The following is an 18,151-nucleotide window of genomic DNA, read 5'->3' as shown; positions in this document are numbered from 1 at the left end:
TCCGTATGCTTACTATATACATACATGCACCTGCGTGTGCGCATAGATTCCTCTGCATAGACGCCTGCGTGTGCCTGCCGACATGCCTGCTTTGGCAGTGACAGACCCTGACCAAGTGCGGTCTGTCCACATAAGGTATCCCTTGCCTTTCCCCATTCTATATTTGCACTCCCCCTCCTCCCATAGTGGGAATCCTGCTTCTAACACCTTCACCCATTTCTTTATTTGCTCACGTGGGTGATAGCCCTCAGAGAGTTTGAAAATTGCTTTGCACATCTCTCCCTCCAGCAAACGGAGCAGAGAGAGCTCAGGCTGGGTTTGCTGTTTTCCTGAGGCTGAGGTGATGCAGCCACGTGATGGAGCCCTGAGTTACCTGGATGCGTCCTTCTGTTCCTCTTCACTGAGCTTGGGGAATTCATTTGGACCTCAGCTGTATCCATTTTGTTTCAGTTTGGGGGTTTTCTTTTCCTCCTTCTTTTTAAATCACACAGAATATTAACATGCTCCCCAGATTCAAAACTCTCTGGGAGCGTATAACCGGAGAAATGTTAACTCCCTCCTAGATTCCTGCCACCTGGTCCCATCAGCACCCGTGGTGGGCAGCCACCTGCACTGTGTTCTGATTTGTCCTTCTGTGTTTGTGTTTGTCAAGACAAACAGATGTACATATGCTTTCTTAATTCCCCTTGTTTTCTCACACAGAATATAGTGTGGGGGGGCGGTGTGGGTGCCTATAAGCTCTTTCACACTGTTTCCCCCCAGTATCTTCTCGAAATCACTCCCTGTCAGCTCATAGAGCTCTTCCTCTTTCTTTGTCAGAGTTGTGTAATACTCCTTGGTGGCTCAGTTTCCTAGCTTATTCTCATAACCTCTTCTGTTAATTCTGACATTTAAGTACTTTCCAAATTACTACTACTGCTACCTTTTCTTCTTCTTCTTTTTAAAGATTTTATTTATTTGTGTGAGAGAGAGAGATTGCATGCACAAGCAGGTGGAGTGGCACGCAGAGGCAGAGAGAGAAGCAGGTTCCCTTCAGAGCAAGGAGCCCGTTGCGGGACTCAATCCCAGGACCCTGGGATCATGGCCTGAGCCAAAGGCAGAAGCTTAACTGATTGAGCCACCCAGGTGTCCCTAAATTACTTCTTCTTATACTTCTTGGTTCTTTTGATGACTTCCTGGGATGCTGGGTAGAATCAGAGACCCCTCTGATTTGGGCATTTGGGGTTTGTGGTGGCTTTCCACTTGAGGTGCCCTTCTCTCTGTCAGAGAAACTGCTTCCTATCCCGGTCTGGTTTACCGTGGTCAGGCCTTCATTTTTCCTATCTACTCAGGACCTCGACCACCCCTCTGTTTGTCTTCTTGTGGCACTAACTAGCTTTTTCACTCTGGCAAGGCTGCAAGTCTGGCAGCTGGAACACAGACTGTTTCCTCATCCCTTACTGTTCTGAACAAAGGTTGTCTGGTACAGTGGGAAGATATCAGACAGGCCTTGATTTGTAGCCTAGCTCCATCCCTTTCCTATTGTGTGATCCTGGGTCAGTTATGTAACTTCTCCAAGCTTCCTTTAATGCCCTGTTTGGGGCTGGGAAATATTGTGAGGGATATACGAGAAGATTTGGACTTGGATTGTTGTGTGAGTTTAACAAAGCAGCTAAGTCTGGACCCTATAGTTACCAGTGTCTACACACACACACACACACACACACACACACACACACAGGGCATATTAGTTTCTGACGCCTGCCGTAACAAAATGCCACAAATGGGGTGGCTTATACAACAGAGATTTATTTTCTCACAATTCTGGAGGCCAGGGGTACAAGATCAGGTGCCATCAAGGTTGGATTCTGATAAGGGCTCTCTCCCTGGCTTGTGGATGCTTCTAGCTGCATCTTCACACAGTCTTTCCTCTGTGGACGTGTGGAGGGAGAGACCTTCAGTCTCTTATAAGGATATCAATCTTATCAGATTAGGGACCCATCCTTGTGACCTCATTTAACCTTAATGATCTCCCTGAAGGCCCTGTCTCCAAAAGAGTCACATAGGGGGTTAGAGATTCAACATAGGAATTTTGGTGGGGGAAGGGGGGAACAGTTCAGCCCATAACTGAGGGAAAAAAGATTTGGGAAGAAAAAAGACCAACATATTCATACAGGTGATATCTGAAGAATGCAATGATTGATGGTTGTTTTCTTATTCTTGTATGTATATAGATGTGTGTATTCTTGTCTCCTCTAACTTTCTGCAGGGAGCATGTGTTGCTTTGTGACTGGAGAGAGGACTTTAAACAGGTTTCTATAACAGCACCACCCATCTCCCTGGTGTAGCCTTTTCCTGGCAGGTGTTCCTTGGGGCTCCGTTGCTGTGGCAGTGACTTACTTTCCTCATCATGAGGCTCCTGGGATCCCTGAATTCAGGTCGGACTCTGCACGAGGTCAAGCACAGGGGCATTTGAGAAGACCTTGATGTCTCCCCAGTGCCTTGTGCTGCAGCTGGGGAAAATGACAGAGATGCCATCCAGGCATGGCTGGCCGCCTGGACATGGCCTTGCAGGGCAGTCCTTTCCTAGAAATAAGGCACCTGAGCCTGGAGAGGGGAAACAGCCTTCCTAAGACCACAGAGTGAGTCAGACACAGAGCACTGCCCCATTTCCCCAAGCAGTTTGAGGTTCTCTTGTGTTTGAGGAAAATTTGTACATGTCATGTAAGGGCCACCAGAATGAGTATGGTAAGTTCAGAGCTGTGTCCATTTAAGCTTGAGGGGTGCTGGCTAGCTTCTCCCCGTCCCCACATAGGTCCTGGCTGTGGTCACTTCCTGTTCCTCCTTGGGATAAACTAGCCCTTACCATCACCCCTTGTTGGTTTCATGCTTTGCCATTTGCCTCATCAAGTAGCTTGAGTGAACGCCTCCCTCTCTTCTCCCCCCAAACCCCCGTATGTTGAGAATCGAGGGTGGCTCAGGCCCTGCTTGTGTGCTCACTTATTCAGATGCCTTGTGGTTTATGAATACAGCCCTATGAGGAAAGAAAGAACACTGGGGAGGAGCCAGTCTCTAGACTCTGGTTCTGGCTCTGTCCCAAGCTCCCTTGGAAGCCTGGGACAAGTCTCTCTTCTCTCTGGACCTCAGTTTACCTACCTGAAAATGACAGACTTGGGTCCAGCCCTCGAGGGTCTTCCAGCTGTGACTTGCTATGACTCAGACAAGAAGCAACATTCTCGTGACATGTCTATGTGCCTCATCAACTGCTTTCTTTGGCCTGTCCTCCTGACACCACGGCTGACCCACCCTGCCTGCTTTTTGGGAGGCAGTGCAGTATGTAGGTCAAAAGTGTGGATCCTGGAGACCTCCAGTTCAGACCCCCTGCTTACTAGCTGTATGGCTTGGGTGAGTTTCTTAGCATCTCTGAGTTGGTTTCCTTATTTATAAGATGGGCATATTAATAATCACCTCCTGGGGTGGTTGCAAAGATGAGATGAGATCATGTATGAACGTAGCTGGCTTGGAATATACATGGTCAGATGGCATCTGTCACTCTCACTGTTGTTCTTCATTGACGGAAAGGAGAAGACTTAAGTAGCTCTCAGGATTTCTGTGAAGCCGCAGATGTTGGCAAAGTCTTAGGGTGCCAGAACTTGCTGCCACTGGCCTCTTTCTTGTATACTAAGATGATGACTGGAGAGGAGCAAGAGACATTTTTAAAATCCCAGTTATCTATAATTCTCTTGAGTGCGCACACATCACCGGGCATTGGTAACACTGGACAACCTGCAGTTCCCAGACAAGCTCCTCATGGTACTAAGTAGAATTAGGTTTGGCTGTTTGTGATAGCAACACTCTGCCCACCCCTCAACACAAGGTTAACAAGAGAAAAATGTATTTCTATCCCATGTGAAAGAAGTCCAAGGGTGGACATCCCAGAGCTGCTGTGGTGTTCCAGTGTGTCAGGAACCTGGGCTCCTCCTACCTTGTGCATTTATCGTTCAGTCACATGACTTCATCCTCATGGTCCAAGATGACTGTTTTAGCTCCAGTCATCACGTCCACCTTCAGCCAACAGGAAGGAGAAATAAACAAGGAAGGTCACTTCCTGGAAGTCACACTTGCTTACACACCCTTGGCCAGAATTTTATCATGGCCAGGCTTAGCTGTAAGAGAGGCTGGGAAATTTTTATTTCAGATAATCTTTATTTTAGATGGCTATGTGTTGAGGTAAACAGAAATGTTTGTTTCTAAGGAAGAAAGAATGAATGCATATTGGGTGACACCTAGCAGTCTCTGCCACTTATTCTCACATCTGGGGATTTGCACACATTGTTTCTTTTGTCTGGGACATCTTCCCTCTCCTCACACCTCACACCCGTGGCTTGGCCTGCTGTTGTTTGTCCCTGAATGCTCACTCACCCCATGGCCATACTCATGCTGGCATTCTGTGACTCCCTGGGGACTCTTTAGCACCCAGTACAGCCACATGATCCCCAGCCAAGGTGGGCCCAGCACCAGTAGTTCTTGCCTCAAAGATACACTGAGGAAGTGGGATTATATTCTTCAGGCTTCCGTGCCTTTGGGAGAGGTATGAGGGGACAAGGTAGCTCAGAAGCTCGTGGCAAGTTGCTGCTCTCTGGGTTGTACCTAGTCATTCTTGAGATAATACAGTGACTCTGATTACATCTCCACGTTGTGATGGTGAGTGGTCGAGGTGTGGAGCGATGACTGTGATGCTTGCTTTCATTTTCAGGCAGTTCTTGATTTGGTTTCTGCCATTTGTTTCTCTCAGTTTCCACCTGGGCAACATGTGCTTTTTAAGGTGAATGTCTGACAGCTCATATCCTGGAACACCGAAGTGCCTAGGGTGGCCCTTGCCACCTGTCAGTCATCACCACAGGACATTTACATGTGAACATCCAGGTGACCATTTGTCTCTTTCTTCCTGCAGCTGGTCACCACTGAAGGGCGCTTCCTCAAAGACAGTCTGTACAATGAGGGAATCCTAATTGTGTGGGACCCGTCTGTTTACCATTCAGATATCCCAAAGGTAAGTGGGTGTCCTCAGGAAATAGGGAATGAGTCTTCTGTTTGTCCATAGATGGTCCTGAGTGTTCCTGGGTTTTGAAAGTCATGGCTGACCTGCTCCCCCACCACCCGCCGAGGACTGTCTCTTTCCATACGAGAGGAAAGCACTTCATCTGGACTCGCAGTGCAAGTATTCCTGTCTGATACCAGTGCTCTCTGTGCTCCGCTCCGCAGGGCCATGTTTTTCTCTCCTTTGATCGTTGGCTCAGGAGTAACAGTGACGGGATTTCTCACTGTCTAGGGTGGGGTTGTGTCCATCTAATACAGTTATTTCTGAAGCAAATCAGCAGGAAATAGACAGTAGTTACTCATTCCTAGGACAGAAGCATCATGCTTGACCTACTTCTGGTTTCCAGAATTCTTCCCATTTCACTCATAACAACAAAGGAAAGTAGATAGAAGCATGGCTGCTTCCCTTTTACAGGTGAGGAGACTAGAATGTGGAGAGGGGAAGTCGCCTGTCCCCGAACTTGGTTTTCTAAGCGGAGGGCTCTCTTTTGGTAAGAGGATGGGAATCTCAGGCCTCTTGGCTCCCCAGCCTCTCCAAAATGGCACCCTTGCTGTTTGTCATGTGTGTCAGCTGGCCTCTCCCTGGTATGGCTGCACTGTTGCAGGAGACTGGCGTTATGGTGGAAGGACAGAGCGTGAAGTCAGACCCACCAGGAGCTGAGAGGCTCTGGTGATCACTGGCACCCTCGCCACCCCAGCCTCCACAGTTTTGCTCAGATCTCACTTAGAGCTGAAGTGTGTCTGAGGCAGGACTGGGCCTCCCAACCTGCAGTTGTGGCAAGCTGTGCCCCAGTTTTCGGCCCTTTGAAAATGAGAGGTAGGGAGAGCCTGGGTGGCTCAGTGAGTTAAAGCCTCTGCCTTCGGCTCAGGCCATGATCCCAGAGTCTTGGGATCGAGCCCCGCATCAGGCTCTCTGCTAGGCGGGGAGCCTGCTTCCCTTCCTCTCTCTCTGCCTACCTCTCTGCCTACTTGTGATCTGTCAAATAAACAAAATCTTTAAAAAAAAATGAGAGGTGGGATCAGATGGTGCCAAGGACCCCTTTGAGCATTCCCAGGGTCTGTGATCCCGAAGTCTGAAGCTGTTCCAGGGTCGCCAAGTTCAAAATTCCCTGGGAGCATAGGCTGTGTGCTGGGTCCCCTCTGCTAGCAAGTGAGAGCTGTGACGTGAAGTCTGGAATCCACTCCGAGGAAGGGGCTCCGAGGCACCTCCCTCTCCTTAAGGAAGCCATTTTCTTCTCTTTCAGTGGTACCAGAGCCCTGACTACAGCTTCTTTGATAACTATAAGAGCTACCGCAAGCTGCATCCTGACCAGCCTTTTTACATCCTCAAGCCCCAGATGCCTTGGGAGCTGTGGGACATCATTCAGGAAATCTCCCCAGAGGAGATTCAGCCCAACCCCCCATCCTCTGGGATGCTTGGTGAGTCTGTATCTGGGGAAAGACCTCTCATGTTTGTTTCTAGAAGAGATTAGAGAATGGGATCTCATTCATTCATTCATTCCTTTGTTCACCAAACAGTTGCCAGGTTTTTGCTATATTTCTACACTGGGCCAAGTTCTAGCTAAGTTCCAGAGATCAGTAAGAATCCTTCTCCTTTAGGGTGTTTGGTGGGGGAGTTCAGCCAGGAGAGAGCACCCCTCCTGGGGGTGCTGTCAGAGAGCTCAGTGGAGGAGCGGCATTGGGCCAGGCCTGGGTGAGGGGTAGATTTGGCTTGGGGAGGGGGCAGGAAAATGGGAAGAGCAGGGCTGGGATTTGGAAGATGAGGCAAGAGAGGCACTTGTCTCAGGTATACCATTTGAGGGGACACCAGAAAATTCAGTAACAAGCTAAATAATATTAAAATAATATTTTTTAAAAACTGTAATTAATGCAAGATTTTATCCTGAATGAAATACCAAAATTTTAAATAAAGATAGGATCAGTGATAATGTTACACTGAGCCATATTGGCATCTGAAGACAAAGCAATAGTCAATAATAATTTATTCAAAATTTCCAAAATCTGTCGAACCCAGTGAGTACCCTAGTCCTGGCCCTGAGAGAAGAATGAGAGGCAGAGTTTTCCTGGGTTGGAGGGTCATGAACGGAGCTGAGGGAGCTGGTGTAGGTGGACTGGGATCTGAGTCCAGAGGGTACTGAATGCTGGCTGCAGGCTTTCTTCTTGGACACATGGAAGGGAGGCTCCCTTCTCTGGGCCCCCCGCAGGTTAGGGCCCCCCGTACCCCCCCACTGTATGATGAGCCTGCCCTCTTGCTGGGATGCAAACTCCCTCAGGATGGTGAGGGAGTTTAAAACATTCTTCCTCCTTTTTAAATTTTACATTCTTGTTTAAATTTTTATTGCAATTCTAGTTCGTTAATATATGATTTAATATTGGTGTCAGAAGTAGACTTTAGTGATTCAACACTTACATACAACACCCAGTGCTCATCAAAAGTGTCCTCCTTAATGCCCATCCCCCATCTAGCCCATCCCCCACACACCTCCCCTCCTGCAACCGGGGTTCCCTTTTGTTAAGAGTCTCTTAGTTTGATGCCTTCTTCTGAATGTGGCACAGGCTAGCCCTGTGGTAATGGCCTCTGAGTTCGTGAACAACTGCGTGTTTACTGTCAGAAGCACTCCTTAGAGAAAGGGATGGGGACCATCTCAGTAGAGTGTCTTTGTACAATTCTCTTCAGCTTTGGTATGTGTGCATTTGGGGCTCTTCCAGGAGCCCTTTGGAGCAGGAATAGTGGGAAAAGCATTCCAGGGAACACTTTCCCATCACCCCACTGTCCCCTCTCCTTGCCCATCCCCAATGGCCATGGCCCCTGCTGGGCCCCACCCAGTGTCACCAGGAGGCTTACATGAGACTTCCCTCATAGCAAGTGTTCCCTCCTGAAATTTCCAGAAGCCACTTCTGTCATGCCTTCACAGTTTAGTTGCAGAAGTGTCTTTTCTCCCCCATTGGACCAGGGGCAGCCAGAGAGGGCTCTTCCCCTATCCGATTCCTCTAGAACAAAGTTGCTGCTAGCAGTTTACAGTTTTGCTCTTAGTGAGGACTATTTCATCATAAACTTCCCCTATATTTATGGTGGTTGAAAGGGGTGTGAGAGCCATGATCTTATTGTATCCTAGCAACAGCCTATGTGGTAAGAGGCAGATGGAGAAACTGAGGCCAAGAGAGGGACGTGTCCTACAGAAGTGATTGAGCCAGGTGGGGACAGGTGTGTGTGTCGCAAGAGTCTCCTGCCTCTTGTTGGGGTCATGTCTCCAGCAGAGTGTTCTGTGCCTCCTCCCTGAGAGCGCCAACCTGGCCTCACCCCCTGCACTCCCGTCTCCCGCCAGAATGAGCAGAGCCCATCAACACGGACCAGGCAGGCTCCTGTTCCAACCACCATCCTCCCAGCTGGGGAAAGACAGCCTCCCTGCCCACACTGTTTCTCCTAAGCACTGTTAAGAATCACCTCTCCCAGTCAGCGCCATCTGCGAGGCTCCTACAGGATATAAAAGTGCTAGAAAGTTCTATGTACATGGATGGTACTGTCCCCCCAGTCATCTTGTCCTCTCTCTTCATCTAGCTTATTCACACTGATTAGCTCAGTGACTGATGGATGGAACATGTCCGTCCCCTGGTGTTTAGGGAGAAGCTGCCATGCACCAGCCCCTGATCTGCCGGGGATTCAGAGGTGCATAGGGCTCAGCAGCCCTGCATCCTGAGGAACAGCCTGCTGGACCGGCTTACTGGCCGAGCTCAGACTGGGAATCACAGTAATACATAGAAACTCCAAATAGGCCTCTCCCCCGATTTGGGTTCCTGAGTAGCTGGACTCATGGGGCAGAGCTCCAGGGTGTGGAGTTGTATTGTTGGGTCGAACTTACCTCTGCTCTCCTCTTCAGGAATCATCATCATGATGACATTGTGTGACCAGGTGGATATTTACGAGTTCCTCCCATCCAAGCGCAAGACCGATGTGTGCTACTACTACCAGAAGTTCTTCGACAGTGCCTGCACGATGGGCGCCTACCACCCACTCCTCTTTGAGAAGAATCTGGTGAAACACCTCAATCAGGGCACAGACGAGGACATTTACCTGCTGGGAAAAGCTACACTGCCTGGCTTCCGGAAAATTCGCTGCTGAGCCTGGACTCCCGGGTCAGGTCCCCTCGCCCTTCTCCACCACATCCGGGCAGGTCACGTTCCCGAACAATCACAGCCTGCATGATGGGCCTTCTGTCACCAAGAGCCTCAGGCTACAGGAGTTCCGACAGCAGGCAGCTAGGTCCAGCCTGCCCGGAAGCTGCAGAGGTGTGCGAGCCCAAAGCCTCCTGCCGCACACCTAGCATTCTCTCCACGCCGCCTTTCCCTCCAGGGCTGCCAAAGCTGAGCTGTTTCCCCCCCCCAGAATGACGTTATCCTCACAAACCAGCGCTCTGTTGCTCAACATCTGCTCCTAGACACTGATTTCACATGTTAAAGAAATTCTCCCAAATTATGATTGTGTGTGGGTACAGGGTAGCTCTGGGGAGCCAGGAATTGGTCTGAGGCATAGGAAACATGCTCGATTCCTCCAGAACAAAGCTGCTCTTGATGTTCGTGCCCTTGGAAGATGAGGCATTCCTATCACTCTAGCTGGCTTGGTGGGTCCTTAGCCTGGGTGCTCATGCACAAAGGATCGTGATAAACCCACATCCTCTCCGTATGGAGAAGAGAGGCACGGAAGGACACAGTCTCCATCCTCCGTTTGCTCACAGTTCAGTGGGAGGGAGACGGAAGGTTCAGTGTGCTCAGTGCACGGGGAAGGGGTGGGGGTGGTGGCAGCGATGCCGATTTGCCCAGTTATGAGCTTACATGCTCAAGGGGGCACGTATTTGCTGTGTCTGTGGGTCGTAGGGGGCTTCGCTGAGCTTGGCTGTGGAGATTTCAGGGGACTGGAGGAACATGTCAGCAGATGTTTTGAGTCATTTGAGTTGTGTTTTCCTTTTTGCCTTTATTGCCCGTATTTATTCTCTAAGGTCTGCCTCACCTTTGAGGCTCAAGTTATTTTCTGAGGAAGCTGCTTCCCCTGTCGCAGGGCAGCCCCATCGGAGACACCTGGCAAACCAGATGCCAAAAACCCAATTTGTCCGTACTCGGCCTGGCCTGACCCTTCACTGAAGTTGGGGTCACACACCGTGTCCATTGCTTCCCTGTTAATGCTCGCCCCATGCCCCACCCCTGGCTGCCATCTTGTTTTCCCCTTTAAAGTAGACTTTTTCCCTCTCTCAAATACTTTTAAGCATTTTGTACTTTAAAAGTATCCTGATCTGATGATTTCTTTCGCCTTCATGGGCCTTTCACAGAATGTCTCTCAGGGAGTGGGGATGTGGTTCCCTAGAATTTAAACTTGCTCTCAGAAATGAGCACCTTAGAGACCGTAACGGATTCTCACAAGGTTTATCAGACAGCCATGCCCTCCACCCCTCCAGCAAGGGGGCGATATCACAGTCTCCAGACAGAGGCCCTCCCACCGTGGGGTGCAAACATGCTTCCTGGGTAGTTTTACTGCAACCTCCTTCTCCAGTGGAGAACCACACTGGACTGGTCTGGCCCCTGGGGAGGAGAAGGTAAAGGACTTGCTCAGGGTCACAAAATAATGCTGTAGAACCAGGGTTCAGGGCCTCTTAAGCTTGAGCTCTGGACCAGTCGTCTGGGAGCTGGAGTGCTCACGTACTGCCAGACCCTTGGCTTATAGGGGCAGTAGCAGGAGCCCTGGAGGGAGAAGCTCTGGGTTTTCCAACTGATACTCCCCTATATACTAACCATGCCGCCATGAGCAAATTGTCCTGAGACTCTGTTTCCACATTTGTAAAATAGGGGTGGTGAGCGTACCTCACAACTGTTGTGTTACATGAAACACCTGTCCCAGTACTGTACTTGGCACATAGCAGGTGCTCAGTACCTGGTGGCTTCCTCCCTCCCTCCTTCCCTCCATTCCTCCCTTTACTAAGGACCTGCTCCAAACTCACACCTGGGCCTGACCTTGCTTTGAGGTAGGTCAGGGAGGGGGTCCTGTCAACAGGGAATTAACTATCCTACTGGGAGACAACAACTACCCTGCCTGGCACCCAGGAAACCATCCACACAATGGAGAGTGGAGGTATAGAAGTGTCCCTCCTCCCCCTTCTCCTCCTCATCCCACCTTCCCCCTCTTTGCAGCTCTGGCCTTTCTGCTTAGGAATGGGCCGAGCACTTGGGCTGCCTCCTGCTGTGTGGACGAGTCTTTTCCAGCTTTCTGAGCCCATGAATTCCCAGCTTGCTTTAGGTCCTGATTTGATGCATACATTGCAATCTTTGAATCATACACAGTGTGAAGAAGGAGTGTTCCACCAGCAGGAGAGAGGCATTGGTGTGAGACTACACTGGGTAGATGCTAGCTTTTCATTCTTATTATTAATATAAGGGATCAGATTAATGTCAGTGTGATTTGGGGTCTATAGAACTTTTAATTCTGTGTTCTCTTTATATGGAAACTAGTAAAATGCAAATCAGAGGTTATTATTGTTGGTCTGGTGAGAGGTTTCATATTTGTGACAGATAATTTAAAAATGGTGACTGAGTGCCGCGGGAAAGTCCCCATCCTGAGGGGATCGTGTCTTTGTCAGTAGCCATCTCTTTATCCTATATCATGAGGTCCCCCAATCCTTCAATCACATAAGCTATTCACCTTGGTTTGGAGACCTTGATCTCAGAAGTGTCTGAAACATGCCTAATCAAATTCTGAATTACCCAAAGATGATGTAAAATTTTAAAATAAATGTGTTTTTAAAAAGCTTCTCCCTCTCTCCTTACTTGCTAAGGGAATGACTGCTGCTTCTCAACTTTTATCTCCAAGGAGGCACAACAGGAATCCCAAAGCCACGGATTTTCCCCTACTAGCTTCTCTTCCATACTTCAGGAAGAAGAATGGTCACTTATGTGGCAGATAGCATCTCTGAGATAGCCACCGATGGAGGATTCTTACTTTTGGTCTTGCTTAAATTCATATGACTAAGTTGTTTTTCCAATACCTCAGGGAAGGAGTGCTGTAGGGCAGAAAGCAGAATGGATGGAAGGTCTTTACCTTAGTTTCCAAAAGCCTAAAACCCTTAAGGGAATGATGTCCTAAGGGAACAGCCAAAGTGTGTTGATAAAAAATCCCAAAAAGCAGGAACAGGAGAGACGGGAGAATTCCTCTTCTCTGTCAACTGCGTACCTCCCATTATGGCTTAAACATGTCCCCCGAAACCACACTATGCTACACTGTAGTCTGTTTCAGTGTGCGCTAGCATTGTGTCTACAAAACTATGTACATACCTTAGTCAAAAAATATTTTATTGCTAAAAATGCTACCCATCATCTGAGCTTTCAGTGAGTCATAAGTGAAGGGTCTTGCCTGGATGTTTCTGGCTGCTGACTGCTCAGGGTGGTGGTTGCTGAAGGCTGGGGTGGCTTCAGCGATTTCTTAATATAAGACAACAGATGTGGGGCATCTGGGTGGCTCAGTTGGTTAAGTATCTGACTCTTGATTTCGGCTCCCGTCTCAGGGTCCTGGGATCGAGCCCCGCATTGGGCTCTGCACTCATGCTCAGCACAGAGTCTGCTTCAGATTTCCCTGTCCCCACTTGCACACTCTCTCAAAAAAGCAAGAGGGGAAAAAAAGACCATGATGAAGTTTGTCACATTGATTGACTTCCTTTCACCAACAACTTCTCTGTAGCATGCAGCCTTGTTTGATACATTTTGCCCACAGTAGAACTTCTTTCCAATTTGGAGTCAATCCTTCCAAACTCTGCCACTGTTTTAACAACTAAGTTGACATAATATTCTAAAGGCTTTGTTGCCGTTTCAACAATTTTCACTGCATCTTCACTAGGAGTAGATTCCATCTCAAGCAACCATTTTCCTTGCTCCTCCACGAAAAGCAACTCCTCATCCATTCAGGTTTTATCACGAAACTGCAGCAATTCAAATATAACCATGAAAATCTTTGAAATATGGCGAGAATTACTAAAATGTGACACAGAGACAGGAAACGAGCAAATGCTGTTGGAAAAGGTCCGAGTAGACTTGACACGGGGTTGCCACAAACTTTCAATTCTTAAAAAAATGCATATCCACAAAGTGCAGTAACGCGAAGCACAACCGAACAGGAATGCCCGTGTTTCCTTCTGACAGTGCTTGAGTGCGGTCAGCCCCCTGGAACTCAGCTGCAAGGCCCTGCCAACGAAGACTGGGTTTTTTTCTGGATCCCAGTGGAAAGGGCACTTGGAATAGAAGTGACAGAAAAATGGATTCCAGTCAGTATGGGAACTGAGATTTGCACTGGCCACATTTACAGTGGCCCTAACTCTCTGTGAGGTCCTCTCAGCTGGTGAGTTAGGTGGGCTGAGCCCCTCTCTCTGCGGCTGGGGGGAAACTTCTGCAGCCTCCTCGTGCTGCCATTCCCCTGCTTCTGACTCTAGGTATTCTGCTCCTTTTTCGTTTATGTTGGGCACGAAGGAGAAAGAATGGGGTCCTGGCTCCTCCTTACCTCACTAGCCACTTGAGAGAGCCAGGCCACAGAGGGAAAGGCCATCAAGTGAGAGATTCATCTGTCACCCCCACATCTCCCTCACCAGTAGCTCTCCTCACTGACCAAAGCCCAACTCTTAGGCCCTTTCTTCTTATAGAAGACTTGGCACCCCAATGGCATGCTGAGCCCACACCCACACCCACACCCACACCAGTATCAGTCTTACAGGCAGGAGTGGGTGGGGAGAGGAGTGCACTTTGTATCCCCAACTGCCACCCCATCTATTCCTAGCTCCCGGTCTCTAGTGTGGCCTTGGTTTCCTCTTCCCTTGTGACCTCCAGAGCAGCCTTCCAGGATGTGTGGTGATGTGACAGGGGCTGTGTTATTGCCCCAGGGTCACTTTGCACTGTCCCAGCCCTGAACATTCATCTCTGTGGGCTGGGATCGTGACATCAGTTGCAGGAAAGAGGAAAAGGCCTTACCAGTGCCCACAGAATCCCACCATCAGATGCACTTGGGCCACTAGCCAGTCCTTTTCAGGATTGACCAGACAACAAGTTTCTAATGGGAGGGGAGCTTCTCTTCCGTCCATTGAGTCCACAGGGAGCATCTCCAGTGAGTGGTACTGGGAGACAGTGACAAAGAGCCACAGAGCCTGGGGGAACGGGCCTGCCCCACCTGTGTCATCCCCAGTGAGGCTATTTTCTGGAGCACTAAACCTAGGTGGTACGCTTATGTTGTTAGGGATGCGTTTATAACAGCGTAGGAGAAAGATACCACGCAAACGGCAAAGAAGAAGAGATGGGATTGTACAAGAAAAGGAACAATCATGAAGTTATAGAAAAAAAGATTGATTTTGACAGGGATTTGGGTAGTCATACTGGGTGACAGTCTTGAGGGACGGGCAGGGCTGCCCCTTTTTTCTTTAAAGTTTTTTTCTGATTCTAATAGTAGTACATATTCACTGTCCAAAGCATACAAGGGAAAAAGTCATCTGCATCCTATCACCCAAAAATAATCCCTGCTAGCAGTTCCCCATTCTATTTTAAAATACCATAAAAACATACACATACACACACACACACAAAATATTACACAGACACGTAAGATCATGTCCTGCTTTTTCTAAACTTAAAAATCCATCATAAAAGTGTCTCCAGGACAGTGAAGGTCTCTTTGTAATTATGCTTTGTAATAGGTACATGATAGTCTATCAAAAAAACATGTTGTAATTTATACAATTTTCCTTAGACTTGGAAATGTGGTTTCTTCACATTGTTTCCCCCCAAGTAACTGCACATGCAAGCATACATCATCTCTGACTACATTCTGAGGTGGGTGGTAGGTGGGATAGGTAGTCTTCTCTCAGGAAATTGTCACTGGAAGATTCTCAGAATCATCTTAGAGGAACTTCTGGAGCAGTCTAAGAAAGTCAGAAAAGATAGCCCAGGGAATAACCAAAGGCAGCACTGTAAGATTGCTAAAAATGTCATGACTTTCTCTGGTTTATTGTTGTTATTCCTTTCTGTTTCTCCAAAGAAATTAGTAAAAACCTAAAAAATGAAGAGTGTGTTATTAGTTATATTGCTATCTAACAAATGGCTCGAAGGTTAGCAGCTTAAAATGACAGGAAATCTTTCTGCACACACTGCCGGTGTGAGGGCTGCAGCCATCTGAGTGCTTAACTGGGGGCTGACTGGTTTCCCTCCAAGGCAGTTCTCTTACAGGGCTCTGATGTCAGGGGCGGTGCCACTGGCTGGGCTCTGCGATCACTTCGGCCGTTTCCCTGAGGACGCTTCTGCTGGCTTTACTCTGTGTTCAGGAAGACTCTGGACAGGGCCTCAGACTGTGCTTTGTGATCAGTCAGGGCTGGAAACTAGGCCCTGTCATCTGGCAGTCTGCTGGCTGCGCTCCACTGATCCGGTAAAGGGATGAACGTGTGGGGTGGGGGGAGCAAGAAGGATCTGGAAGCGGTGAATATATTTTGCATGTGGCAGGGGGAGGATCAGTAAGGCAGACGGTCATTGCCAGGCTTCAAAATGACCCCCAACTGCCCTCGCCTCCTGGTATTCGCGTCCTTATGAAATCCCTTCCCACACGGAATAGTGCCGATCTGTGTTACCAATAGGGTACTGAGGAAATGACAGCGTATTACTTCTGTGTTAGGTCACAAAGACATGGTAGCTCCCACCTTGCCCTCCTTTGGATCACTTGCTCTAGGACAAGCCAGCCACCATGTCAGGAGGACAGTCCAGCAGTTGGAAAAGTCCTGTGAATGGAGGCCTCTTGTCAACAGCCAACAAGGACTTAGCAACCAAGTGAAAGCAAGGTTGCTGGGCGGATTCTGTGGTTGGGAGGGGCATCCAGCTACATCCTGCAGCTGGGTGGGGATAGATAATGTGCTCTGCGATCAGGCAAAGTTGCTCTCCGGGTTTTCTTTCATGAGGCTAGGCTGCCCGCTATCACTCTGTGATCAAGTCAAGTCACCATCTGGGCTTCCTGCCTGTGGAAGGCTGCAGGGCTGTGTTCAGCAATCAGGCAGGGCCAGAAGCGGGAGTCCGCTGCTGGGTGGGGCTGTAGGCTGGGCGGGGCTGTAGGCTGGGCTGCGCGCCTTTGCAGGACCACAGGCGGGGCTCTGAGCTTGCTCAGGGTCACTGTTCAGGCTCCCTGGATATGCAGGGTCAGGGGCTATGCTTAACAGCTGGACAGGGTGGCTGCCTTGGCTCCCTGCCCAATCAGGGTTGGAGGATGAGCTCCACAGTCGTCCTAGTTCCTAGGCAAGGCTTCCTGGATAGATGGAACTGGAGGCTGTGCTCAGAGCTTGAGTGGGACTGCACATCTGTTTCCCCACACCAGTAGAACAGAACAGGTTCTACAGTCAGCGTGGCCTTGACTAGGGACTCAAATCAGGCAGAACTGCCAACTGAGCTCCCTGGCCAAACAGGGCCACCAACTTAGTCTGAAGATATATGGGCAGAGCCACTGGCTGGGATCTCGGCTTGAGTGCAGCTGCAAGCACAAATGAGACCCATCAAGACCAGAGCACTGGCTGTGGTAGGCTCTGTCCCCTTCTTCCTCTCTCTCTGATACCTGGTAGTTGAGCCCTGCAGATTCCCCCAGTGATGCCCTAGAGGTGAAATCCAAGTGGGCCTCTGGGAAACATCCCATAATGCTGGGGGAGCTGGATGTCCATCTTGGGCTCCGGTTTCCCACTGGAGAAGTCAGAAGTCCAGAGGGACCCATTCAGTGTAGCATGGTGCCAGTTGGGGGAGGGGCAATGAGTTTACAGTGAAGAGTAAGGCCTTTTTTTTTTTTAATTGTTTTTTAAAGATTTATTTGAGAGAGAAAAAGAGAAAGAGCATGAGCTGGAAGGAGAGGGAGAGAGAATCTGAGGCAGACTCTGCTGGCCACAGAGCCTGACACAGTGCTTGATCTGATGACTGTGGGATCATGACCTGAGTTGAAGTCAATTGAGCAACCCAGGTGCCCCAGAATGTCAGCCTTTTAGTAGGGAGATTTTAATTTAATTTAAACTCATTCTAATGTACTATAATTATTATCTTTAACTGTCACCTTCTTCCATTCTGTTTTTATACTTCCAACTATTTCTTTTCTTTTCCCCTTTTATTATTTGGTTTTCTCTTTTTATCTTTTTGAGCTTTGTATAATATACATTGGATACTGTGTAGTATATGTCCCATGTTTCATTCTACTCAGTTTTACAAAAGCACTTTAACCCATATTTTACTCCTTGTCAGAATCAGAAATAGAATGATCTTATATTTCTATATAAACAAAATAAGTTTGACAAACTTTTATTCTCTACTCCCTATCTTTAATCTTTGTTAATATAAGAATTTTAGCCCAGCAATTGCACTACTAGGTATTTACCCCAAAGATACAACTGTAGTGTTCTAAAGGGGTACCTACTCCCCAATGTTTATATGTTTATAGCAGCAATGTCCACAATAGCCAAACTATAGAAAGAGCCGAGACGTCCACTGACAGATGAACAGATAAAGAAGATGTGAGATATATATATACATATATATATATATATAGAGAGAGATATATATACATATCTCTCTCTCTCTATATATATATATACACACACACACATATATATATACATGTATACACACACACACACACACACACACACACACATTACGGAATATTGCTCAGCCATCAGAAAATGAAGTCCTTCCATTTGCAGTGATCTGGATGGAACTAGAAGGTATTATGCTAAGTGAAATAAGTCAATCAGAGGAAGACAATTATCATATGATTTCACTCATATAAAGAATTTAAGAAGCAAAACAGAATATCATGGGGGAAGGAAGAGAAGAATAAAATAAGATGAAATCAGAGAGGGAGATAAACCATAAAAGACTTAACTATAGGAAACAAACTGGGGGTTGCTAGAGGGTAGGGGGGTAAAGGGATGGGGTATTAAGGAGGACATGCGATGTAGAGAGCACTGGGTTTTATATAAGACTGATGAGTCATTGACCTCTACCTCAGAAACAAATAATACATTATATGCTAATTAATCAAATT

General features: G+C 48.1%; 1 protein-coding gene and 1 long non-coding RNA gene across 3 annotated transcripts in view; one reads left to right on the top strand and one right to left on the bottom strand.

Annotated features, from left to right (window-relative positions):
• The window catches only part of ST6GAL1 (ST6 beta-galactoside alpha-2,6-sialyltransferase 1), a 118,837-nt gene extending 106,964 nt beyond the window's left edge, over window positions 1-11,873 (top strand). For both annotated transcript variants that reach the window (XM_032338086.1, XM_032338096.1), the window contains 3 exons: window positions 4,934-5,032; window positions 6,324-6,498; window positions 8,958-11,873. In XM_032338086.1, coding sequence (XP_032193977.1) covers window positions 4,934-5,032; window positions 6,324-6,498; window positions 8,958-9,199 — 516 coding nt within the window. In that variant the 3' untranslated portion in view covers window positions 9,200-11,873. The remainder of the gene's footprint in view (window positions 1-4,933; window positions 5,033-6,323; window positions 6,499-8,957) is intronic.
• An 823-nt stretch (window positions 11,874-12,696) lies between these two features.
• Window positions 12,697-18,151, bottom strand: part of LOC116587496 — a 40,533-nt gene continuing 35,078 nt past the window's right edge. The window contains exon 5 of the long non-coding RNA XR_004284478.1: window positions 12,697-13,343. This is a non-coding gene — a long non-coding RNA (uncharacterized LOC116587496). The remainder of the gene's footprint in view (window positions 13,344-18,151) is intronic.

Source organism: Mustela erminea, chromosome 1 (genome assembly GCF_009829155.1).
Source record: "Mustela erminea isolate mMusErm1 chromosome 1, mMusErm1.Pri, whole genome shotgun sequence".
Classification (NCBI taxonomy): domain Eukaryota; kingdom Metazoa; phylum Chordata; class Mammalia; order Carnivora; family Mustelidae; genus Mustela; species Mustela erminea.
This window is presented reverse-complemented; position numbering and strand designations above follow the sequence as displayed.